The sequence below is a fragment of the Anser brachyrhynchus genome (genome assembly GCF_964034855.1).
Source record: "Anser brachyrhynchus genome assembly, chromosome: 9".
In the NCBI taxonomy this organism is placed as follows: Eukaryota; Metazoa; Chordata; class Aves; order Anseriformes; family Anatidae; genus Anser; species Anser brachyrhynchus.
This window is the reverse complement of record NC_137703.1, coordinates 1,644,771-1,665,576: the sequence shown is the minus strand read 5'-3', so window position 1 is coordinate 1,665,576 and position 20,806 is coordinate 1,644,771. Positions and strand designations below refer to the sequence as shown.

The window sequence follows — 20,806 nt, the reverse complement described above, 5'->3', positions numbered from 1 at the left end:
TATTTATGGTATTTCACGTACTATGTTCTCTAAAAAAATTATTTTTTTGTATGGACAATAAAGTACTTTGCCTTACAGATTCACAAGCACAAGTCTGTCTGGAAAGAGCGAAGGGACGGGCTCCAGCCATGTAGACTGACATCCCTTCTGGGGGCAGTGCCACCAGGAAGGCTCTAAATCACTAAAAGCTGCCAGGAACCGGGAGGATGTGCCAGAAGAGGAGTGCCTGGTTCTTATCTGCCTACGCATATGTTCCTGACCACTGTCAGGAGCGGGCTTTCTGGACCTCTGATCTGAACTAGCACATCAGCTCTTTCGTGTTCGCATATAAAACAAGCGTAAAGAAAGCAAGAGAAGGGACCAGATTCTCATTTTTTCAATGTGCAAATATAGCATCCCTCAGTGCCCTGAAAAGAACAAACCACAAATGCGGTGGCAGTCTCTTCCAAGACCTTCTGATGTGCTTATTTCCAGAGACAATGCTATCGCAACACGCCCTGCTCCCTCTCCGTCCCGCTCCACAGGACACATTAACCAGTGTCACATCAGACGCGCTTCTGGAGTCAGACGCTGCCTAGATGGTATTTGCAAAAGATTTGGTATCTCAAAAGATTTGGCCCTTAACCCCGAATTTCTGCTTACATTCCTGCCCTTTCAAACCCAAAGTAATTGGGTGCAAGTCAGAATTGTTCCCACAGACCTTCTCCTATGTCTCAAAATCGAGTTTAAACACTGAGTTACTTACCTGTTGGCTAGGAGAACTGAAGGTAAGAAGAGTTCTGACAGTAATTCCTTGGAGACAAATATTTTTGTCAGCGCATGGGCCAAGCAGATGAAACAAAATACGATCAATAGATTTCCTTCAATGAGGATTCCTGCTTTTCCTGAAGCGGGAGGGAAGAGCGGCCCTTCTTCCGCAAGGCAATCACGCTCCAACACAGCACTACCCAGGCACCTCGCTGGAGAGAAGAGGACGCTGTTCCTTCCATCGCAGTCATGTATTTCCTCTTCCATTTCAAAAGACTGCTGAAAAGCACTAATGAGCCATTGCTTGGCCGAACCAGTTTGTCACAGCCTGTTCAAACACCAAACTGCATTCCCCAGCTCCGGCCCTTCAAATTCTTAGTATCGCAGCTGGAATTGATAGAAAAATATTTCAACAGTACTTGTGGCATGAATAGGGGATACTTGAACTGCAGCCTACCTAAAACTACAGGAAACTATTCTCTCTTTTTGGATTTTCAAAGCAGTCTTTAAAGTGCTGTTAGAGACACTTCATGTACATGAAAATACCGCTCCTCCTTTCCATGAAGAGTGTTAACATTCCCCACTTAAACTTCCCAGCTACTCCTACAGCTGCCTGCATTTTTCTATCATCTCTCATTAGTCTATTATGTCAGCAGACCACTGCTAAGTTTATATTTAGTAACTTAAATGGACTATCAAGCAGTAGCATCAAAAGCCTTAAAAGACAGATTTCACGTGCATAGCCAGCAATTTAAATCCATACAGAGGTAAATCTGCAACTATAAATAGGTTATGCAATGACTTTGTGAAGAAAAAATATTCTATATCTATGATTAAGTGAAGGAAAGGATTAGGCTAGCAATAAAAATGACAGCAGGGATATTAGCTCCTATCTTTTAGGAGCATGTGCTATTGCAGCTCCTCCACTGCTTCCAAGCCCAGGAATATAGACAATGACACTATCACAAGGCATTATCTTTTTTTTTTTTTTCAGTCTATTTGATTAGACAATTATTCACCAGACTTTGCCCTTAGCTGAGAATTCTTCAGGACCTGTCATCTCTAGCTAACCAGATGATGCATCATGACTCTGAAAAGTGGTATGAGATCAGCAATCGAATCACCTCTTCAGCAAAACATAACTCATGAAGGTAATTTTCATAAAGTCACGAGAAGCAGGAGAACCAAGAAACAATAGTAGAAACTACGGTTTAGTTTCAGCTCTTGCAAATGACTGCTATCATACGAAACATGCAATAATTTACAATTCACCAAAAATATACAAAACAAGAATCCTCATAATGTTGGCTGTAGAAATGAAAATCCTTTCAAAACACATAATATACCCAGGTGGTTTTGTGTGTTGTTTTTTTTTTGTTTGTTTGTTTGGAGCACAGAACTACTTCGGTACTGAACCAAAAAGGGATATTAGCTTCTATAGTTTGTGGGGAAAAAAAAGAAAAAGAGAAAAAGAAAACCAAAAGCCGTGGGCCCTCTATGTCAGACTGATTTCATACACACTGACTACGTGGTGTAAACCTACTAACTGGAATTGATTTTCACTAAGATCAAGTGAGACAATAAAAATGTGTTGTTTGTTCCTACTAGTTTATTTTAATACAATGGTAAGATATACTTGATTTTTGTTTCATGAATAAAATCATGCTTTCTGTTTCAAGAAGAAAGAGAAATAGATTTTTATCATCACCGAGTCATCCAGCTTTATTACCCCTATCCAGTAATGTGCTCTACGTAGACAGACCACTTCAACTGTGTATGGATTTGTGGTTTGCTGATCAATTCAGAAAGCGAGGAACAAAAATGCCTGAGCTAGCAGTCTTTTCGCCTTGAAAACTCCTGGATATCCACATTTTATTGCTTATTAATAACTGGTTTATTAAGTAACTGATACATTTTGTTACTAATAACAATTAAAAAGAATGCCTCACTTAACACATTGACTTGCCTAGCTGGGATTTTAGCTCATTAATACTTTGCAGGATGAATATTCTGTATGAATTCCACATATGACACTGTATTTATGTTTCCTCCAGAAAACGTCTGCTATTTCAAGTTTGTATCATACACAGTTTGAAAATGAAACCTGACATAGGCAAAATAAGTAAATAGTGAGTCAAACAGCACAGCAACACGAGCAGCGGTCACAGTGACCCTTTTGCTCAAGTGTTATGGTGCTGAGATGCTGGAGAATCCGAAGTCGCACTAACCGCTGAGATAACTTTAAAGTGAACCCACTGCGTGCCCTTCCTTTGTCAGCCCCTCTTCTCTGGGGGCACACTCAAAAAGAGAGTGAGCAGGAGCGAGCACGCGACGGTGCGCTTTCCAGGCTTCTTGAGAGAAGAAGTACCGCTGTACAGCACTAAGCTTTCAAGGCTCCCTATTTACACAAACAAGCAGCTTCTAAAATATTCTTTTGAAGTAGGCAAGAAGAAAAAAAAAAAAAAACAGTTGCTTTATTTTTATCACAAAAATTTGGGTGGCAGCTCTCAGTTATGTCTCCTATCACTGTTAACACTGGAAAAGTTTTAATGAAGATGTAAACATGGATAAAACGTTTTCAAAATATTCTAACATTTCAGGCTTTTTCTTTCAAGGGTTATGTCTTTACTTTCACTGGTATTACACCGAAGTGAGAAATGATAACTTAGCTCAATAAATCCCAGTCTGTCTCTCATCAAAACCAGAAATCTCTAGCAGCCTGTACTAAGCGTTGACTTCCACGAGCAGTGTAACTGGTGAGAGATTAATCATAAATGTCCTCTCCACATTAACTTGGAGAAGGGGTCTGGATGAAAGGAATCATTCTCTTTTTTGTGGGGAGGAGCTCAGGGAAAGTTAATGGTAAGTTTACATTCTGCTCCGAGATGCGATACCCACCGCCTGGGCGGCTGATTAAGTTGTCTTTACTCTGCAATTTCCTACAGAGGTCAACAAATTATCTGAAGATTTCCAAATCTCGTTAATAAAGCTTGGAAGAAAGTTCAGTGAGCATTCCTTATTGCCGGAGGCGCCCAGAGGCAGGATGGAAGACAAAGGCCGAAGGAGGCACGCTCACAAGCTCCACTACGCGGTACCGATTACAGTCGCTGCCAGCCAGCCGTCGGACGGCGATTCAACTCCATCATTAGAGAAACCACAACGTGAAACTCCTTAAATGATAAATATGGAATATGAAACTCAAAAACATAGAAACGAAATCCACCGGCAGTGCCGACACAGGTATAAAACTGCAGGATTTGTGGGTACAGAGTAAAATTTTTCATCAGAAGCAGGCAAAGGGGGCATATTCCATCAAAAATTTCACTTGGTAGAACGAGATCAGCTCCCGGTGACGGGCTGCAGGTGGAAGGGAGCGGTGTGTCCGGGCGGTGAAGCCCGGGCAGGGACGGGGGCTGGCTTGCAGCCCCGCTGCTGTCGGTGTCTTGGATCTGCTCCAGCGAAACTCCGGCCACCAGCGAAAGCCTGCTCTGTGTGTTCCCCTCCCTGCTGCCCTCCCTCGCGCGACTCACTGGCAATGGAGGAAGGGAAACTAAAATCTGAAGTCTGTGAAGTGCGTGGGGGCTGTTACCCAGCGGCGGATGCACAGTGCAACAGAACATGTCAGCCGTCAGGTTCAGCTGGAACTAGGCCAGCGGGGAAAAAGGAAAAGCTCTTTCACTTTTCCTCCTCTACCTGCTGTGTTAAACCACACAGCATCTGGTAGCCGTCTCCTCCCTGCACGACACGAAGCCTGGGGAAGCGGCATTTCAGCCGCTCGACACGTCCTGCTGAGAGCACCCTCCTCCCAGGCACCACGGCTATCCCACTCAGAGCAACTTACTTCTTCTAGGACACGGCTCCAGTTTCCTTCTGTGAACTGCATTCCCTGCAGTGCCCACAGACCCGGGGATGACTCAGAAGCAGAGCAGGGCAGCAGACTGCAGGTCTCAAGTCAGAAGGGAAATGGCTCTGACCACGCTGCCTCGCTGAGCAACCCCAGCGTACCGTCTAGGATGCATGCAAGATACACACAAACCCTGCATTAGTGACTGTGGTGAGTGCTGGAATTGAACAAAAAATTAATACCAGATGGCTTTTTCATGCTTTATAACTACACATTACCAAACAGTCGCTCAGGATACGGCAGCATACTGTTTTCTTGCTGCGAGATCAAAGAATCCAGCTACTCGAGACCTGCATCCCGCTGCTCAGCGTGCGCTCCCTGGCTTACTGACAGGACAGTTCCCAGCCCCCCCATCACAACGCCCTAACCTCTTCACTCCTGCTCCTCGCTGGTCTCCACCGCATCCCTCCTTGCTTTCTGTCCCACTGCCCAGCACCACGGTGACACGTAACGCATGGGAAAGCATCGCTCAGCCCGGTGTTCTGGGGCCAGAACACCAGAGTTTGGCCACCACAGTAACAGATATTTAATGTTTTCAGAGGCTTAGACATCAGTTCAACATTGTCCTCTGCGTCGAGAATACTGTCAACCCCCCCAGCTCAAAGTCCTTTCTCAAGGAACAGAAGGTCCAAGGGTTTTTCAACAACGTTTTTGCATAGTAAGATTGAAACATAAAATCCAGTGACATTTCCACCCATCTTACCCTTGTTAAAGCTATGCCCATTTTGTGTAACTACCATTCAAAAATCACTGATTAGTTAAGTTTGGTAATATTCTAAGCAACTGAAAACAATGATGTTTTATTAGCAATTGTTGAGCAATCTTGGTAGACTTATACAACAATACTTAAAAAAAAAAAAAGAAAGAAAGAAAGAAAAAGGATCCAGAGAGTACAATAGGGCCTCTAGAACAGAAACTTCTCTGTAAGCTTAAAGATCTTTTTTTTTTTCAGCACAAGTAGGGGTGCCCTGCGTGAGCTAGTCTGAACCTGCTCATGATGTGGCATACCTATACTACAGTTAACGTACTATGTTATGCATATTAAAGACAAAAAACTAGAACATAACTATAACTGCTTGGTGTGATGTTATGGTGCAGTGTACTAACTTAAGGAACTAACTTCAGATTTTCGAGAGTATGGGTCATAAAGCCATGCAAGTATCAAAAAAGTATATTACACACTGGTTAAGCTAAAAGAAGTTGACTGTGAACAACTTTCTCTCATTTTCTAACACAAGAATAAGGCAATTCTCCATGGAGTTAAAATGTGGGGAAAGCTAAGCAAGAAAACGTATTTTTCCAGTGCATGTAAACAAACTATGGAACTCTTTATTTACAGGAACCCGTGCAGTTCACAGCTTTACAAAACTGAAAGGGGAACTCTAATGATAACCCTGTGTAATTTTCATACCAGAGTAAATGTGACGATACGTCTGATGTAAAGATATTAAGCCACATACTTCAAAGCTTAACAGGTTGTCTTATTAGATTCAATGACCTCCTAGATCAGGATGAGACACGTAAGGATGACAGATTATCTCATAACTGCTGTTGTAGAGTTCCTGTACCTTCCTTTGAACCGCGCCATTTTCAGCGGTGAGGACAGGACACTGAATTAAACGGGCTTTAGACTTCCTCCAGCAGCGGCGAGTGCCGACACTCCAGCTCCCAAGAATGCGTGTGAACTGCCGCTGAAATCACCAAGCTCTCACATGCTCACATACAGCCACTCCACTCAGCAATGTGTGAGATTATCTGAGATATATCGAATGTGGCACCTTATATAAGGCAAAATCTTCAGCCCTGAGCAATGTAAGCAGGAGCGTTCTCAGTGCGTACTCTGAGGAAGGAACTACAACGGGCTGCACAGCTCCAGTGGCAATTTAACTTGTGCCGCCCACGAGTTTCTTATTTCGTACAGAGAATTAAAAGGCACTTTAACACAAATGGAATGTCAAAGTGCACTTGAGAAGGAGCTATTTCTGCACTGAGATTATTTTATTTCGACTAATTTTTGCACCTGAAAAATGCATGTCAAACGTAATTATGTTTTCCTCAAGGCAGTCAGTTAGTACACCCACTCAGGTTTCTAGAGAAAGACAAGTAATAAACGGTCTGTAACTGCTTTACGAGGTACCGTTATTTGTGCTTATTTATACAAAGTTAGGGGATAAGTTATTCCTAAAAAGGAAGTGAAAATAAGTTTGCTGGTCATATTGAGCACAGAAGAAAGTCAGGTATTAGGGCAAAACAAGCCTTCTGTATCCACTGCTACTTAGAAAACAACAATGTGACCAAAACACGACACTACTCAACCAGGTAGCAACCAGGGACCAAAGCACTGGTGCACAGGTTCTGTACAGAGTACTGGGGCCAACCATCCTCAAACTGACTTGCAAATAACTGCAATTTCTCAGCACTTCCAGCAGAACACCCAGACCGCTGTACTAATGAACTTTAGGACATTTTCCTTACATGGCACAAGACCACACTAAGGACCAAACAGACCTTCCATCTGTGCTACCCTTTTCGAAGAGAATGAAAAGCTCAATCAACTTAATAAATCACTGCTCTAAGTCTTATTGCAGGATCTGCAACTCTTGTGCTATTTTTGAGCCAGTCACCTTGGCTATCTTTTCAGTGATACTGCCTGCTCGAGCAATTTCCAGCACAGCAAAAGCCTCCAAGCTCAATCTCTGGTTACTTCAGAGTATATAAGGAGAGAAAAACATATTAAGAAAAAAAAAAAAAAAGAATATTCTAAAGTATACAACTTCCAAGTTTTAGACTGTGGTTTTGTAATAGTCAAACCTGGCAGCTAGACATGTACACAGATTATTTTGATAAAACATAAATCTCTTAATGGAGAAGAAACACACTTGTCTCTTCTACAGAAATGAATGCATTTTGAGCATCTTTTTCAAAACAGTTTCAAGTAGAACATAAGGAGTCACAGGTGACCTTATGCTCTTGGGGCAAGCAACTTGATTTGGTAAACCTATGCAACTACTTAATGCCTTCAATTCTATCTTCTTAAGTGATGTTATCTTGAACTTATTTTGGGTTTTGGTTTATTTATTTTTTTAAACCCAGGCACTTATCTCAGACATATTATATTATATATATATGCATGTGTACAGATAATATCGGTTACTTTTCTTGAAAAAAACAACACAGCAATTACCATTTATGCACTCCCAGTATTTTATTTCATGCTTTCTTCAAATCTCACCTAGTTATTTTACACAGAAGCCAAAAAAAAAGGTACGCACTTTCTGAGATGTGTTCACTGTGTTCAAGATTCTCTTGAAAAATGAAATTGAAATAAAATTGATGCCTTTCTTCCAATCTAATTAGATCTTCAGAATGAGCTACTGTGACTAGTTACTGACAATTAAACACTTTTAAGGCAGCCCTCCCCCCAGATCCTGCCTGCCAGAGTTTACTCGGAACAGAGGATTAAGAAACAGGATGTAGCTATGATCAGACAATGAGCCTACCAGAAAACGTCACGGACAAGATCCTGAGACACTGGATCACTATGTTCACTGCAGTAGCTCCCCAAGAAAAACCAGACAAAACAGCACACTGTGAACAGTGCACAGAGAAGAAGCTTCTCAGAGCCAAGTCTAACCGATTTTGTACTCATTTAAAGTCAGTTCTGTGAATAAATACCACAAAAAAGGAAGATATATAAAGTTTATTTCTTGTGTGGATGGTGCCTGGAGAAGGCTGTACAATTATCTGATACAAATCTGTACAAATCTGTATCTGTACAAATATCTGATCATATCTGGCATTCAAATCTGGAGCTTTCCTATCAGTATTGTTATCCACTGACAGAAATGCCCTCAGCAATCTGGATTGATAACTCATTGGGGGATGAGTCCTCCACAGTCACTGCGGTCTTCCCCTCTTCAGTTTCACGTTTGATATTATCACTGCTATCGAAGGATCAGTGAAATTCCTTTATCATGACTAGCACCGAGAGCTACTGCTTTAGACCTGAAATTACATACTGTGCATAAGGCAGCGAGGTAATTACAGTGCCAATTTGATGACTCAAAGCCACGTGTGGAACAGCACAACCTCTATATGTTCTGAATGTCTTAAAATGTCTCTGAGCCAGCACCACAAATACAATACTGCTTTATAAAGACAACAGATTCAAGAGATACTAACATAAATACACAATAATCTTCTTGTAACGAGCCATTGTCTCAACAAAGCTCACAAGATGCTCTAATTCCAAGTGCTACCACTTCTCTTACAGTTTTCAAGAGGGCTGTATTCTTGAGACAAACTATCAAGGGCAAATCATTAGACAGATTCAAGTTCAACAAATCTAGTGGAAAAGAGACTGGCTTAGGCTAAGGTTTATCAGTTCTGATGCTGATAGATCAGTTTGGCCTTCCCAATCAAAATGAGAGCACCTCTTTTGATTTCAATCTCAGAGCCGTCTCCTTGATGTTTTACATACTGACAGGTAACAGCATAACAGTATTACCACCATCTGCATCGTTTTCCTCCCTTCCTTAATTTTATTTCTTATTGAGAATTACCTTGTGTTTCCAACAGGGTAACAGACTTCAGACTGACATGCTGTCTTTCTGACCATGCAACATCCATGCTTTATCAGGGCCTGAGTTCTGCTGTTGAGTGCACTCACAGTAACAGCCAGAACTTAGACACTTCAAATATTCCTGCATTTCATCTTATTTGAAAGTTTGCTTGGAATCTCAAAATTCTCTTACCTAACGTTTCCTTTTGTAGCTCACGGCACCTGCTTTGTAGCTCATTCCCTTGCTGAAGAGAAGTTTGAAGCTGTTGAGTTTTCAGCTCAACCGTGTCGGCCACCAGCGTCAGATGTTTTACCTTTTCCTGAAGACTTTCATTCTCTCTCTGGGATTTTGCTAACCTTTGATTCAATTTGGGTATTTCTGAGGAGAAAAAAAATCATATAGCCTCTTGTCAAATTTACCTTCTTCATTAAAAAGCAGCTCACCTGATTTATGACCTCAGGACTTCAGTAACCCTAGTTTGTGCAGGGGTCGGTGTAAGCCACTGACACAGCAACGTTCCTGCTGAGAGCAGAGGGCCAAAGAAAGCGCCCTGTGCAATAAATCTTCACATGGGTAACCTGTACTTAGCCAAACAGATACTACTGACAAGCATATAAATTTTATTCTAAGCAATAATACATATTTCCTCTAAGATCATGATACCAAATTAGAATATATGTACTCCAAATGAAATAACCGTAGATGACAAATACTTGAACCCAAACTTTATCTCGAGGAGATACACGAAACATTGCTGACATACAAAAACATTTGCAAACTTGTTTTGAAATTAATTTGAGAAAATATCTCAAAGGGGTTAGCTTCTGCCAAAGCTCAGTGTGAAACTTTTGGTTCAGAAGATGTTTGGGCATGTGTATTACAATTTATTTCCTCCTTTCTGCTGTTAAAGCAACCCGTTACACTAAAGGTAGGCTCTTTCACTCTAGCTTTCATCAGCTCTTCTACTTGGAAAAGCAGCAGTCCCCAGGAAGCTTCCCAGGTAGTATTTGCTGCAAGGTACATAAGTAAATCGGGGTGGGAATAGTGGATCTCCTACATTTTCGTATTTTTTCCTGACCTTAGCTTAGGTTGATAAGTGCCCTTTAACATTTCCCATAGTTGCAATTCTTTCCTATGCCCTCACCAACTACAGACCTAAATGTTCAGTTGTCCAAAGAACTTATATCACTTTTATTTATATTAGTGATGACAATTCTTGTTAGATGAAGCCTAATTATATCATTAAGTCAGCTGTGACATATTTTTATATTGTCTAAGTGCAAAATTTAAATTACATTTTCATTATCTACTATCTTGTCTAACTACTTGACACTTATATTGATTTATTGTTAGGCTAAATGATGTAAATTCCAAAAGATTTTAACTTCTTATACCTCTTCCTATTTGCCACTAATTAACCAAAGCTAAATAATTTACATACACAAGTGTTTTATAACTTGTTTTTTTTTTTTTTCAAACTAAGGAAACTGGTCTAGGCATAAAGAGTAGCACTTTATGCAACATTTTTCTTCTGAAAATCTGCTGTAGAAAAGCTTTGAAAAATCTTGTTGCAAATAACAGTAAAGTAAAAGAAAAAGATGCTTTACAATGTTATGAAACTCCTTGAACCTGAAGATGTCTGCAGAAAAGCATGTACATGCTCTCCTTATTAACTAGAAAGAACACAGAGAACACAGGAAGAGAGGAATTCGTAGGAACACACGATACTTTCTGTGCTCGGTCTAATTAGGAGATGAAGTCATGAATCAAAATGCAAGATACTGGTGCTGACATTTAACCCGACCGTTCGCACGGCAGCTGAGCGCCACAGAGCAACCTCCCCACCGCGCTGGCCCCAGCAGGCAGCAGCCTCAGTGCCCCAAGCCCTCTGCAGGACCAAGGGGCTGCCCCAGGGGATGCGGTCCCCTCGCCCCCGCAGCACAGATGCCCCGCTCACTTCTTCCTTGTGTGAGAAAAGCAGTTGCTGGACACATTAAAAACGACCTCTAATCTCACAGGAGCCATTAGTTAAAATGGAGCTACCTATTTGCTGAGATACTCCATGCGTGCAGGTTTCACTTGAGCTACGCATTTACAACGGGGCGCAGACAGTTTCATCAGCACAGCAATTTGGGAGGTGCACGTTGCCCACCGTGCCCTCACAGCCCTTCTCACAAGGACAGACAGGGAGATGTCAGCTCACCTACTCCTCTGCTACCTTATAACCCTGATAAAACTAAGCTCCAGACCAAATACTGGTTTATCAATTGATACAGAACACACTGAAAAACTGTAAGGACAGGAACACTTATATGGAAATTGTGTCCAAGGACCATTAAAGCTGCAAAAGCCAACACATGGCCGATTTGGATGCTCTGGATGGTGCAGTCTGTCATTATGCTACTGCATAATTTTTTCAGCAAAACTAATCTCTTCACTGAGGCAAAGCAAAAACGGTTTTCAAGGATAAATCTGCGTTCTCAAGTCCAACCGCCAGCCTGAGGGCTGGGTACGACCTTCCTGAGCAAGCCACCAGTTGTGACTTGTTCCCAGCTTCTCTGCTCCTGAAGGCTGCCCTTGTCTGAGCAGGAAGCAGGCTGTGGGCCAACTGAATTATTCTCAGCCCATGGGCTGCTCCATGCCCCTTTCAATTCCAAAGCCCCCTCGGATAAAGAGTGGTATTTGGGGATTAAATGCTGTTATTCAGGCACAGCAGGAGGCAGTCAGTAGGTGCCAGGTGCAGGTTTGCTCGCCTGCGGTGGCCCCGGTACTGGAGACCACCCAACGCCTACACCAGTGGCTTGCTCAAGGGAAGAAAACTGGCAACAGGAGGCACACAGCAAATTAAATATCTCTGTGCCCTTGCACTGCAATCATATCTACACACAGTAAGAATTTATATTATTTATGTTCCATATCCACGCATTCATGGTATTTATACTACTTCTATGTCAGTCTGCAGCGAGCAGCGCACACACTAATCCTGCAGGAGCCAGAAACTAGTTCAACGCCGTTCACACAGTGCCGTGACATCTTGTACTACTTTGCATCTGGACAAATTAAATGTTAGAATTAGAAATTATCTAACTGATTTTACCTTCAAATTTACCGTGGTACACTCAACTACCAAAAAATATTTCGCCTTGACCGAAGTTATTGCAATATGATAATTTACCTGTCAAAGCTTCTTTGCTAACGGTTTTTATCTGGACAAAAATTTCTTCTTTCAGGGCAGCCCAGTTCTCTAGATTACTGGACACGGCTTCTTTAATATTTTCTAGTTCACTTCTGATAAAGGGAAACAGTGAGACAGCCTTGTTCAGAGTTGAGCAATGGTGTTCCAATGTATTTCTGCAAGACAGAAAAGTAATACCAGACGTACATTTTTAAAAGCAAATATACATGACAAAATATCTTAATTATTTGTAAACCCGATAAAGTAAACCTGATAACTACCTTTCTGTTATGTGATATTTTGTAGCATATTGGGTTACAACAATTCAGTGAATGAAATATGTTGAACATTGAATTTGTAAGAAATTTCACCCTTCTAAATGTTCATTTTAAACTTACATGTAAAAATGAAATTGTACAATTACTTTTTATTGAGAAATCAGAGCAATAATGCTTAAGTAACTACATATCCAAGCTTATGCTGAATTCTCACAGACAACCTACGTAAGAAATACTGTATCTCCACTGTGTTAAAAGTGGAACATGCTTGCTTTTAAGTGCTATTTAATGATTTTAAATTTGTGAAGAACTTAGCCTGTTGATAGCAGTATCAGCCATCAGGAGTGGCATTTTCTGGTTACCTCTGGTAACACTACAGTGCCTCACCATATCCTGGAAAAGCAAGAGACGCTGGGATGGTTACAAACACTTCCCTCTCACGGTGTTCCTCCCGGCCATGCCTGCAGCTCCGCTGAATCCTCTCAACTGACAGCACACCGCAGGAGCCACAACTCCAGGATTTCTGTTTGGGTTCTTACCTGAGCACTTGTGATTGCTTATAGGCAGCTTCCTTTTCTTCTTGGAAATACCGCAAATCTTCTTTCACATTTTTCAATTCATCTTGTTTGGTTTTGAGTTCCTTTGTTAGGTTTGTTATTCTACAGATTTAAATAAAACCAAGTATTACTCACGCTATTAACCCATCTCCAACTTTTGTTTCCACTGTGCATAACGTCCTTCCTATGATAATTGCCTTTTCAGATTGACGTACCAGACCTTCAAACGGAGAGAATCTAACTTAAGCCCACTGTATGAGATGCTTCAGCAACACTCTGGAAATAATACCCATAATATGCTTGCACATGGAAGCACACAGTACCAGCTCACGGGCCGTTACAAATACACTAAGAATGCAGTGTTATCCACAGAGGCCACACAGAACTGCTCAGTTGTTTAAATCATAGTCACATTTTCACTTGTATGTTTTTAATCTCAAAGGCACGAAAGAAGGGGTTTTATGAAAAACACAGCTAATTTTCATTCTTAAATTAAGGCATGTATATCAAAAGTAACTGTTTTTGAAGAATTACGCCATTTCCAACATACGGAGGCATCAACCCCCAGATCAGTCCTGATCGTTCATCCTCCATGAACACACGCTGTTCAGTAAAACGGGGCCTGACGCTGCAATGCCCAACAAGCAGGCGCCTCATCCCCGCAGGGCAACCCAAGGCACCACCGCCACCTGCGTGCCTCGTGCGCACCGCTGCACGGGCGTGCAGCAAAGGGAAACAGAGAGCTCCTCCGGGCTGCAGGGGGACGTGTCAAAAGCCAACCAACAGGAAACACCAAATTTTTTTGTTACCGGCACTGTAATGTTTTTTTTCCATTCTGATTGTTCATCTATTTTGCAGTTTCAGGCTTTTGCGAAACACGAATCCCAGCTGGTCGTTTTCTTTTGTCTCGATTCACATTCTAGTTCTCGTGTATTGCTGAATTAACGGTGCTCGGCAAATAATCATGGAAAAATACACACAACATATTCTGTCTAAAGAGAAGCTTTTCACAAAGATGTTCTCACCAAGCGTTACTTGTTCATACTCCAGCAATCACACTGGTATCAAACTGATCTAAAATGTCCAGTCAGTACGATCACTTTCCTGTATTTTCCTTTGGGAAGAGTCAAGCTCTGGACTAGAGCTAGGTTTCTACGTTCCCAGCTAGACCAATGATATACCAGAGAAAGTCTGCGTTGATTTCTCTTCACTCCCCCTCTTCCTTCCAGGAAGCAAAATAAAAATAAAATACATCAGCAGCGTTTGGGCTGAGAAAACTCTTGGCCACAAGCTGGGGCGGGAAGGCCACAGCGTGGTTGCTCCATCCGACAAACGCTGGCAGGGCGCCGGGTCGTGCCACAGCCTCGGCTCTCCTCGGGGCGCCTGCGAGCAGCGTCCCTACAGCAGAGGATCGAAGGAGACGCTGTCACAGCACATTTTAAGTATTTGCCTTAAATAGACTGAAAAGGCTTCTCCTGCGTCGTCACAACAGCGTGCAACAGACTTTTAAATTACAGCGTGGGTTGTGCTTTGAGCTTTTCCATCAAATCTGACACCAAAGAGAGATCGTCAATCTGGGACCGGGAAAGGAAAGGAGCTTAGCGCTACCTGGACTCACAAATATAACGTGCACGTTAAAAATGCAAATTAACGCTTGTCCCATCGTACTTCAGTTATGTCTACGTAAATGAGATTATGACACTGCAAAAGCCAAGTATCTGTGCTAGGGGAAAGGTAAACAGAAACAGAAGGCAGGTGCCGATGGTTAGGTACAGGAGTATCCAAGCCGAGGCACCCGGTAAGCACGAGGTGATAAAACCCCGCTCTCGGCGCTGCACAGCAGCAGCATCAGCCAGCCGTGACACCCAGCCGGGAGAGGGGCTGCACCCCGTCCTCGCCACCCTTCCCACCCCAAGAAGTGGGAACGAAACCGGCCGTGTCTCGGCGGAGCACGCCGAGCGGCTGGGGCTTTCCCTGCCCGTGGGACTTCCCTGCCTTCCCCTTTCCGCGCGGCACGGGACGCGGCGGGCAGAGCGGGGGCTGCGTTGTGCAGCTTCCTGCAGCCCCTGGAAACACGCAGAGATGCCTGCTACGGCCGTTCGGTTTATTCGCTAACACTGCATTTTTTTGTAATTTTTTACATTTATTTTTTAAATCCACTTACTGGACGTTATGTACGCCTACAAATTAACGCCGTCTCTAAGTTATGGAAGACGTGTAGCTGAACAACCTTCACGTGCCTTTCTCCTTTGACTTGCTTATAGTTCTGTAAATATATATTGAAATAAAACGGGCCCACGATGCAGGAGAACCAACCCAGCATTTCTTTTCCACCATCACCTGCCTGCAGGAGAGGAGAAGGTGGGTGGCCCCTCGGGGGCACTGGGAGCTCTCCGTCACTGCGCAGCTGTGCACAGCTCTGCGTGCTGGTCTGCTGCACGCGCAGGATGTGACCCACCTTCATGCCCCAGCACACACAGCCGGCCAGTTCAAAGGAATAGCTAAACTGACCTATGCATTCGTCTTTGCCTCTAAAATTTACCTTTTGAACTTCTTCGTTACAGCAGTGGTTCTGGCCTGTGTGTTTTTCAAGCACAACTATACCAGCATCAATAAAATTTAGAATATTGTTCTTTCAGTGACTCCTGGGTTATTCCCACAACTGCAATGAAATGAGTGGAACCATACAGGAATATCAGATAGCTGACCCCAACTATCTGCCTGTGTAACATGTGCAAAGAGAATATCACATACAATACCACATACAATATTCATTAGCAGTTTACACTAGGGGTTTTTGTTCAGTTGCTAGCTGCAGTTATTATAGTATATTCTTCTATCCCTGAAAGCACAATGACAAGGACATGTAATTTAAAAACTAGTCCTTTTCAACACTACTCGCACTAGATTAACTGTAAAAGTAAATGATCTATTTATCTACTAGTGACTCACTGTCACTAATAAATAAATAATACTTGAATCCGCAAGTATTTTACAAAACCAAAGGATGGCAGAAGCATTACATTAGCATTTGCTTCAATTTTAAAAAGAAAATGAAAATGATTTATAGCTTAAAAATAAACAACAAAGCCTGTTGTTTTTCTGTGCATCATCTAGCGTTATCAGATGGATCATCTATAACACATTTGCACCAAAATGCAAACTTAAAAAACAGGAGTCCTGATAAAGAAACTTGGATCTGCAGAGCTCTGCCAAAACCTTAACTGAACATCTGGTAATTAAAAAGCAAGTTGTTTGGGCTCAACTGTGATCACTGAAATGAAATAAAATACAAATAACTTTAAAAATGAAGAAAATTCTAGCATTACCTTGCTAGGAAAATTTGCCCACACCTACCCATAAATTTCTTATATTTCTTATAATAAAAATTATAGTCTTAAAATGAAACTTCCAAATAAGCAGACTTTTTTTTCCCCACTCCAAACATTTGATTTAGTGAGGTTAGCATAGAATTGCAGCCTCAAAGTGCAAAGCGACATTATTGGTATTTTCCCATTGTTTGCACACAAAAATATATGCGGACAATGCAAGACAGTTGCACTGTCTACTCTCATCACCAAAAGAAGGAGGAAAAAATAAGCATGTTATTTTGGTGATACTTGGCTCAAAGGAAGGAATTCAACAGATCATTAGATGACATAATTAAAAGAGAAGTGTGAGAACACAGTGGTCTTGTCCTCTGTCCTGTATTTTGCATGAACTGTGAAAATTAACTTCCAATCTTTGCAGCCAGCATACTTTCTTTGTGAACACAGGAGGAAGCCTGCACAGAGTGGGAGTTGAGTTATAACATGTTAACTCCTAGTGCTGGCAACGAAAAGAATAGCATGAGAAAATACAGAAGAAGTTGCAAGGGATTATTGCCAGCAAACGAATATATTAATTGTCCTAAAAGTAGTGACAATTACCGCAACTGTTCAAATTTAAGAAGCCGCGTTTCTCAGAAGTTAAGATTTGAAAAAGCAACCCTCTTGCAGGCTACGTGGTACACAGCGTCTTTACGAGTGTGATCAGCTTTAGACCATCCAAGTTAAGACCAGGCTATTTCACAGATTTTGTTTGCCGCTACAGAACCATCCACCTGTGGACTGCAGGTTAGCGCATGGCCCACTTTGACTGCGAATGGAAGTTATCTCCGGCAACCAATCCGTAGGCTTTTCGTGAAGGTCTCTGTCAAGTCTCATGTAAGCTGACAGTCATTTCAAGTCTTGTATTAATTGTTATCTTTATTAATGCAACAGAAATATAAAGTATGCTGTGAAGACAACCTGGATAATTTTTGTTCAAGCAAAGGTAAAACTCTGGAACAGGTCTGGAAAATAGCGACAGAAAGATGACTGCCTTGTCACAACCAGGTCAAAATTCACCTTTGAGAAACCTAAGGTTTTATTTCTCAGAGCTACCACTCCAGCTGCTGATTTCATCCTCAGTAATTGCAGTTTACATAGTCTCTGTCACAGCAGTGTAACTCAGGAATAACTTCTTATAAGTCAGCAGAATTACCTGACTCAACAGATTAATGAATGAGATTACAGTTATGAGTAATTCGATAATTGCATAAGAAAAGAAATGGTGTTAAGGCAAATTTATAGGTGACTTTTTACTTGTACTATATATTTGCACCTGTAAATTTCAACAGAAGTTTCTCAAGGGGTGTGAGTAAGTGTATACTTCCTAACCAGAAAATTTCTAGTCCTTGCAGGTACAGTAGAGACTACAAAATTATATAGAAAAAGACAATACATTGTGTTTCCCTAACATAATACAAATCTAGCCAAATAGAAATATATTGCAATTTATGCATTTGGTGTTTCTTCCCCCCAAACTAGAGAAATGTCTTGCTGATGAGCCAAGTCTGTTGCATACGTTACAACTTGGAGTACAAGGAGAAACTAGGCTTTTCCTTTCAACTCTAAAATAATAACAATCCATGTAAACTCATCTTTTTTACTAATTTCTCACCGCAAATGAAACCTCTTTTTTTGTGTCTTCCCTCTGGCGAGAGGCTCCCCGACCTTCCAGTCCACAGAGCCTGGCGATCCAGAGCAGGAGGAGAGCTCGAGGCGCCCCATCTCCCCCCGCCTCCTGCGCCAGGGACGCCCTCAGGAGGCAGCGGGGCAGGAGCCTTCACCCCGCACCCTGAGCAGCCGCCTTCCCGTTCTGCAGTCGTCGAAGCAGAGCCAAGTTCAAGAGCAAGTCAAAGGCCAAAGTAAAAATAGGTCTCTCGGCACAGGGGAGAGGTATTCAAGGATTAGCCTGAGTTCACCCCGGTCCCATCCGAGCTTCATTGCTGTGTGGTCATCGAAAGCACCAGAAAATAACACCTTGGCCTACAAGCACATGCACGCAACGTATTAACCTCGTTCAGCAAATAACCGCAGAGCTTTCAAATTTCACTCTGACGGATAAAGAAGCAGAAGCCCTGTGGATTTTAGCGAGTCTTTTTGTCTGAGCATGAACTGAAAGAAACCATTTAAAGCCTTGTAATTATGTCCAGAATCATTTTACCGCTATTAAGGCCTTTTTTGCATTATGTGGCACCATTCTCAGACACCAACATCTGTGATTTTTAATCTAAAGTTTAATTTTACTTATTAAATATGAAAATATTTTATATGAAACACATACAAAAAGAACGCACGGAAGCAAAAATGCAGATTTCATGTTACCTTTTGCATTTTCCACTGACTGCTGTCTCTTCCAGATAGGGAATTCTGCCTCACCAAGAGACAGTTCCTTTTACTAGGAATCTGGGAGAAGATCAAACCTTATCGCAGAGTTTTGTGCTTTGTGAATCACGCTTTTGGACTACCTTAGTCACCGAGTTTGTTTGGTTTATTAGCAATTGATCTTGGCAGCTAATGATGTTAATAAATTGACAAAACTGGAACAATCACAGCTCTAACACATGAAGAATGGGACTGAGCTATCACCAGTCAGCAAAGAGGACGTTTTGTATAGGGAAGTTACTGGCTTCAACATCCCTAACATAAGAGTTCAACAGCAAGAGCTCGTTTCCCCAAAGCACTGCGGTGATCAGCTTTCGGAGACTGTGACAAGTTTTTGTCAGTGTGGGGTTTTTTCCCCATTCTCGTTTGTTTTTAAATATGAAGGTGAAATTCACTGCTTTACAGATGGTGAACACAGGATCTCACTTAAACTTTATCAGGTTTTTGCTGGCTGTCTGCACAAGCCTGAGCAATACCTGAGTCATCTTGATGACACCATCAGGACAGAATATACAGATCAGTTTGCAAGCACTGAAGGGAACATATTAAAACACTGGCATTATACAAAATTCTGCTTTTTCCTGGTTAATAAGTACACCCTAAAATTATCGTGTAGCTAATTGAAGAAGTATGTACTGTTGCACTATAAAACAAATACAGTTAAATATGTTGAAGGCAGTCTCTGATTAAATTTCATATCCTCTCTTCAGAAAAAACTCGCACGCACTTGGCACTTCCCAGTACAAAACAGCTCTTGTGCTCTTACTTCTTTATGCTGCAACTTGAGCTGTCTAAAAGTAGAATTAAATGCAGAAAGAGCCAGACAAATTCCAGCACTTCTGTGCTCTGTATTCCCCCTACAGTATAAAAAACAATACATTATTTCCTTTTGCTGGGAAAAGATCTGTGCAAAACCCGGGGACTTGCTGAAGCCCATGCTCACCCAATGCCTCTTGCCGTTGTATTTACTCGCCTCTTTCCACCAAGCCCTGAAGGAGCACGTACCCAAGACTCACCCAGAACACCCGTAGCGTGGTGAAGTACTCAGCTGCTACTGTATGAATTGATTTCTTTTCAGATAAATTATATTCCAATATTCTGAAAGTACTTGACAGACATGCAGTTAGTCATGCTTTCTAAAACAATGAAAAGAAGAACAAGATTCCCAAGTTACCCAGATATAATAACTGACTGCATGACCCAAACGGCATTTGATACTTATTAAAAATTATTAATTTCTAATAGAGCTTTTTATGTTTTCCAAGTGATTTGAAAACATCAAGGATATTGTAAACACATCTTTCATACCATGTTCCTAGCTTGAAAATGGGAGGAGTTCAACGTAATTCTATTTCTTAATTAATGACATAATCACTGATTAAATCCTTTCTTCCCACCACTCCATAATGACACAACAGAGTTCTGACAAATGAAAAACAGAAACAAGAAAGTGCACACCCACTGCAGATAGGCTAGTTAATGACTGGAGAACACTGATAAAGAGATGAAATTAGGACAAATGAAAAACCTGGGAGTATCTAAAGGTCCTCTCTGAAGCGTAAATTCCTTGAGGAAGGTCTCTTTATAGCTGCAATAGTCCTCATAATCTTGGAATTTTATAAGAAACCAGGCCTGATAAGACCACGTGGAGAGAATGAATCTTTAAACAAACAGTTCAATATCCAAAGTGACAAGATGAAAAAGGAACTCCAAAATTCCCAAGGGTCATGTAACACAAGATTTCTCTGATGAAACCACAAACCTGAACATCACGCTGCGGTTTCGGGTTCTTTGTTTTCCCTTTTTGGGGGTAGTGGGGTGGGAGGGGGCATA

The 20,806-nt window shown here is 41.7% G+C and overlaps 1 protein-coding gene across 3 annotated transcripts in view; it reads right to left on the bottom strand.

Moving 5' to 3' along the window:
* The window catches only part of LEKR1 (leucine, glutamate and lysine rich 1), a 52,552-nt gene that overhangs the window by 21,529 nt on the left and 10,217 nt on the right, over positions 1 to 20,806 (bottom strand). For all 3 annotated transcript variants that reach the window (XM_080604791.1, XM_080604792.1, XM_080604790.1), the window contains exons 3-5: positions 13,206 to 13,325; positions 12,389 to 12,564; positions 9,406 to 9,591 (exon numbers count right to left, since the gene is read on the bottom strand). In XM_080604791.1, the coding sequence (XP_080460917.1) occupies positions 9,406 to 9,591; positions 12,389 to 12,564; positions 13,206 to 13,325 (482 nt within the window). The remainder of the gene's footprint in view (positions 1 to 9,405; positions 9,592 to 12,388; positions 12,565 to 13,205; positions 13,326 to 20,806) is intronic.